This window comes from Athene noctua, chromosome 1 (genome assembly GCF_965140245.1).
Source record: "Athene noctua chromosome 1, bAthNoc1.hap1.1, whole genome shotgun sequence".
NCBI classification, from domain to species: domain Eukaryota; kingdom Metazoa; phylum Chordata; class Aves; order Strigiformes; family Strigidae; genus Athene; species Athene noctua.
In genome coordinates this window covers 37426523-37432089 of record NC_134037.1, presented here as the reverse complement: position 1 = coordinate 37432089, position 5567 = coordinate 37426523, and the positions used below count along the sequence as shown (strand labels likewise).

Genomic DNA, 5567 nt, shown 5'->3' with positions numbered 1-5567 from the left:
AAATAAAAAAATAAATAAATTAAAGGGTGAGAAAGCCTGAGCCCAAGAGGCGCTGGATTGCAAGAAGTTCGAGTGTAAAGCAGGCGGTGTGATCTGGCGGGACGCGCATCCTCCGCAGGAGCGGGACCCGCGGCGCCGCGGTGCTGAGCCCCTGGCAGCCGGGCGGCCCCGAGCTGCTGCCGGCCCGGCCCGGCCCGTCGCGGCCGCGTCCCGCCCCGTTCTGCTCGCCGCTGCCCTTCCCCGGCCGCCCGGCGCCGGCACCGAGCGGCACCTGCCAGGCGCCGCGGGACGGGGCGGCGGTGGGGAGCCGGGCATCGCCCCACCCCGCCGCGCAGCGGGCGCGGTGCGAAAAGGGCCGGGGGCCGGCGAAGGGCCGGGGGGACCCGCGTCCCCAGCGCCGTGGCACGCCCCGTCGGGCTGCAGAAAGGGCTGGGGGGCCGCTCCCCCTCCGCGCTGCGGCGGGGCTGGGGCGGGGGGTGAGCTCGGGCTCCTCCCGACGCCGGGGGGGGCAGGGGCGGGGGGCCGGCGGTAGGGCGGTGCGCGGGGCCGGGCCCCGCCGTGGGACGGCGGGGGGGTGCGGGAGGGAGGGCCGAGGGAGGCGGCGGCTCCTCCTCCGCGGGCGGGCGGGCAGGAGGGCAGCCCGCCCGGGAGCGGCACCGGTTGCTCGGTGCCGGCGGAGCCGCGCCGCGCCGCCCGCTATATAAGGGGCGGCGGCTGCTCGCCGCTCCCTCACACCGGCCCCTGCCCGCGGCTGCCGGCGCCTGGGCCGAGGCCGGACCCCGACAGCATGGCCCGCGGCGGGGCGCGATGGGAGGTGGTCTCCCCACCTGCCTCCCGCAGACCCTCCTCTTCCTCCTCCTCCTCCTGCTCCTCCCGCACCCGCGGCGGCGGCTGCAAACTTGCTGCGGCGGGCTGCGTGTGAAGGCCGGGCCCGGCGGGGCGGCTCCACTGCCCTCGCAGCCGCCGCGGCCGCGCCGTCGCGCCCGCAGCCCGGGGGGCCAGGCCGCCGCCCGCGGGCATGCGGCGCCGCCGCGGCCGCTGCGCCCGTCGAGACGCGGAGCGGAGCCGCCGGCGGCGGGGCTGCGCCTAGGGGCGGCCGGGGCGGGAGCCCCATGCCCGGGGCTCGCCGCGCTCCGCGGGGAGGCGGCGGAGCGATGAGCTGGCGGGGCGGGCGGGCACGCCTGGCCCCCGGTTTGCCCTGCTCCCTGGCCCGCGGGGAGTGAGGCTCCGCGGAGCCCGCTCGGTGCTCCCGGAAGGGCGGGCGGGAGGTGGTGCCGGCGCGGGGATGCTGCAGCCCTCCCCCGGCGCCGACGGGGTCCTGCCGGGGTAGCGGCCCCGCCGTGCCGCGCCGAGCCCCGCCGTCTGCGGGGGCGGCGGCCGCGGAGGGATGGAGCCGGCCGGCCCCTGCCAGGCGCCGCTGCTCCCCGGGAACGACTCTTACCACGGCCGAAACTGCAGCGCCGAGGAAGGGAACTACCAAGACGCCACCCCCCTCTCCGGGAAGATCGTGCTCGCCGTCGTCCTGGCGCTCGTCACCCTGGCCACGGTGCTCTCCAACGCCTTTGTCATCGCCACAGTCTACCAGACGAGGAAACTCCACACGCCGGCCAACTATCTCATCGCCTCGCTGGCCGTCACCGACCTCCTCGTCTCCATCCTCGTCATGCCCATCAGCACCATGTACACTGTGACCGGCAAGTGGACGCTGGGCCAGATCGTCTGCGATATCTGGCTGTCCTCGGACATCACCTGTTGCACGGCGTCCATCCTGCACCTCTGTGTCATCGCCCTGGACCGCTACTGGGCGATCACCGACGCCGTCGAGTACTCCACGAAACGGACTCCCAAGCGGGCAGCGGGCATGATCGCTCTGGTATGGGTTTTCTCCATCTGCATCTCCATGCCCCCTTTGTTTTGGCGGCAGGCGAAGGCCGAGGAAGTCTCTCGCTGTGTGGTGAACACGGACCACGTCCTCTACACCGTGTACTCCACGGTGGGAGCCTTCTACTTTCCCACTCTGCTACTAATAGCCCTCTACGGGAGGATCTACGTGGAAGCCAGATCGCGGATTTTGAAGCAGACGCCAAAGAAAGCCGGCAAAAGACTAACGCGGGCTCAGTTAATCACAGACTCCCCGGGGTCGTCCTCCTCCGTCACGTCCATAAACTCCAAGGCCCCCGAGGGATCCAGCGAAACGGGCTCTCCCGTGTACATGAACCAGGTGAAGGTGAAGGTCTCGGACGCCCTGCTGGAGAAGAAGAAGCTCACGGCCGCTAGAGAGCGGAAAGCTACAAAGACTTTAGGGATTATTTTAGGAGCCTTCATCGTCTGTTGGCTGCCCTTTTTCATCATCAGCCTGGTGTTGCCTATTTGCAAGGACTCTTGCTGGTTCCACATGGCCATCTTTGACTTTTTCACGTGGCTTGGATATCTCAACTCCCTCATCAACCCCATCATCTATACTATGTCTAACGAAGACTTCAAACAAGCTTTCCACAAACTCATACGTTTCCGATGCACAAGCTGAAAATTTTGAACGCGATGTGTTTCTCCGGGGCTGCCCCCATGCACGCCCGTGCCCGACGCCACAGGTAGGTGCGCTCCCCGGCACCCCACCCCACCCTCTCGCGGCGATGCTCGGAGCGGGAAGGCCACGGCGGGGGGGGGGGGGAATCAGGAATGGGGGGAGGTGGAGGTGGTACGACCCCACAAACAGCTCTTCCATCTCGTCTTGGGCAGGACCGGCTGCTTTCTAGCCCGCTCGGAGGGGTGGGGGCGAGCCCCGCGGGAGGGAGGCGGGAGCGCCGCGCAAGGCTCCCTGCGAGCCGAGCCGAGCCCAGCCGTGGGTCGGGCCGGCACGGCACGGCACGGCGCGGCACTCCCCCGGCTGGGGTTCAGCCCCTTTGTAAGTGACGGCGAACAGCGGCGATGCTGCGCGCTCTTGACATTTCACAGTGCGTGTGTGTGTGTGTGTGTCGTGTCTCGTCCCCCGTTCCCCCCCCCCCCCCCCCCCAGCTCGCACGGAGTGACTCACGGCAATCTGCTTTTTATTCCACCTATTAAACCAATCTGCCGCCATTTCGCATGCTTGGTGCCCGTGTTTAGACCAATTAGTGCTAAACGGCACTTGCTCTCGAGCCCGGCCGCGGAGCTCCCCGGGGAGCGGCGGGGCAGGGCCGGGCCGGGCAGCACCCCCCGCCCCCCCGCACGGCGGTGTGCCCCGGTGTCGCCTCCCGGCCCCCGTCGTCAGCTGGAGGCATCGCTGGGCAGCCGGGGGTGCGAGAGAGTCGGGTGCAGCCCTGGTGCCAGCGTCGGGTTGTTTTGGGTTTGGTTTTGGGGGTTTTTTTGGAAAGGGAGGAAGGTAGGACAGGACCCAGATTAAGGCTGCTTGTAAAGTTCAGCCTACTTTCTGGCCGCCGTATGGCTCCGGCTGCTCCTACTGGGAGCGGAGCCGGCTGGGAGCTGGCATCCTGCGAGGAAAGCTGCCTTTTAGCTTCCGAGGAAGCCTCGACACCTCTGTGGTTTTGTTTCTTCACACGCGGAAAAGCTGTGCCTTTCTGTGCCTCTGTCGAAAGTGGCGGCCAGCTAATAGCTAACCTCAGCGCCACGTTCTGCAGAATACGTACTTGCCTTTATTGTGATACTTTAATAATTCTGCCAATCTTTTGCTTTTTGTCTGCAGAATCAAGTTGCTATTGTAAAGACCCACTGCTTGAAACTTCCCCAAGCCCAGTTGCCAGACTCATGATGCTGCAAAAACGTCAATACATACTGCCACCAAACTGCTCAGCTCTGCATTTCAGTGTAATGACTCTGGCAGAGATGCTGTACCAATAGTCACGCAGATCAGTTGCAAAAAAAGAGGGCAGCCTCGAATCAAGGTCTATAATTCATCTGGACTGAAGAAAAAGTTTGAGAGTAAACTCCATTTATTTTGCAGGCTTAACTTCTTAATTTGTTCTCCGGCCGGTTGTAGGGGTGTGCACAAGAGCACAGTTGTCTCTGTCTGTGTTGGTAGCATAGTTGTACTTCTGCACACCTGTAATTTCTTTCTTTCAGTGGAAAGAGTTGCTCCCTTCACTTATGAGGCCAAGAGGAGAAAAAAGCATCGTTTAAAATAGGAGCATCACAGTAAAGTCTGTAAATGACTCCTTCAGCTGAACATGTGTGAGAAGTGACAGTGTGCAAAAGTTTTATATTTGTATTTCAAAACAATAGCAAATACAAATGCTATAGAAACAAGAGCTGTAGACCTTTTCAACTGCACTGCCTATCTATAGTCTGTCCTCATAGTTGCCTTTATAAAGTAAATACTTCTTGCTTCTACTCCGTAACTCAAGAGCAGAAACCAAGAAGTCCAGTGACCTTTTCCATAAACCAGCTGGGAATAGAAGTAGCAGTTTGATGTTGTAACCTTGTTTTCCATTTTGTGTCAGTTGCACACCCTTACCGCATGAACCACTGCGAAATTTAGAATTCTCTAATTACATTATTTAGTGTTCTTTGTAAAAAAAGTGAAGCAGTTTGCTCTTTCAGAAGAGCTATATCACCTGCAAAATAAATACCCATGAATCATGAATTAACTGATGTTAGTGAAATTACTCTCCTCCCTACTTCCCCCCTATTTTTTAAATTTTTTTTTCAGATCAGACCTTAAGACAGGTCTGCACATATTCAGCAGTCAGAGTTAGAGTTTCAGGATATGGTCCACCTGCTGTGATAGAACTGCATTGATTGTTCCTCCTATGTGTAAATGAAAATGAGTATAAACAATAAAACGCTTTACTGTGTTCTCAAGAGTGGTAGCAATTGTGTGACTGAAAGGAGTATTTATTGGTTTACCTGGTTTCTCAGTATTGGCTTTTTAGGTAATGCTGATTTGATGAGTCACTCAAGAAGGCAATTGATGAAGGCTGAAATTACAAGCTTTGATCAGTGGTCAGACTTTTAACAGGCAGCTTTGCTTTCATACTAACTGGTACTGTTAGGTATAATTCTTACTATTTTCATGTAAACCCAGATTAAATTTTCAGGTGGTTTTTACAAACATTTTTCTTACTCCATTAAAAGCAAACAAAACTTATTTTAGCACTTGGTGTGGATAATGTAATCAATGTTCGTTTAAAAATGTATGTATGTATTCAGATGAGGGCTATTATAAAGTCTCAGAAAATTGTACATGATTTATCTACCGGTTACTCTTCAGAGGGTCATTCAAGTAATAAGGATTTAATTGAATAGTAAAGAAAGAACCTGACCTCTGTGCCTCTGAAAATCCATTAACTGTAAAGAAGAAGATGTGGTCCTGAGCAGGAAAGTAGTCTGCAAGACAGAATCACAGAATCATCTAGGTTGGAAAAGACCTTGAAGATCATCCAGTCCAACCGTTAACCTAACATTGACCGTTCCCAACTACACCATATCCCTCAGTGCTATGTCAACCCGACTCGAGCACCTCCAGGGATAGGGAATCCACCACTGCCCTGGCCAGCCCATTCCAACACTTAACAACCAGTTCTGAAAAGAAATGCTTCCTAATATCATGTCTAAACCTTCCCTTGCACAAC

At 58.2% G+C, this 5567-nt stretch overlaps 1 protein-coding gene across 1 annotated transcript; it reads left to right on the top strand.

The window, feature by feature from the left end:
* The first annotated feature begins 1065 nt into the window (after positions 1 to 1065).
* On the top strand, positions 1066 to 5175 carry HTR1B (5-hydroxytryptamine receptor 1B). The gene is made up of 2 exons (XM_074895942.1): positions 1066 to 2591; positions 3683 to 5175. The coding sequence occupies exon 1, from the start codon at positions 1388 to 1390 to the stop codon at positions 2525 to 2527; it is 1140 nt and encodes a 379-aa protein (XP_074752043.1). The 5' UTR covers positions 1066 to 1387; the 3' UTR covers positions 2528 to 2591; positions 3683 to 5175.
* The last annotated feature ends 392 nt before the right edge of the window (positions 5176 to 5567 follow it).

What these genes read in the sequence shown, in the direction of transcription:
- HTR1B (XM_074895942.1), top strand. Translation starts at nt 1,388, where the DNA reads ATGGAGCCGGCCGGCCCCTGCCAGGCGCCGCTGCTCCCCGGGAACGAC.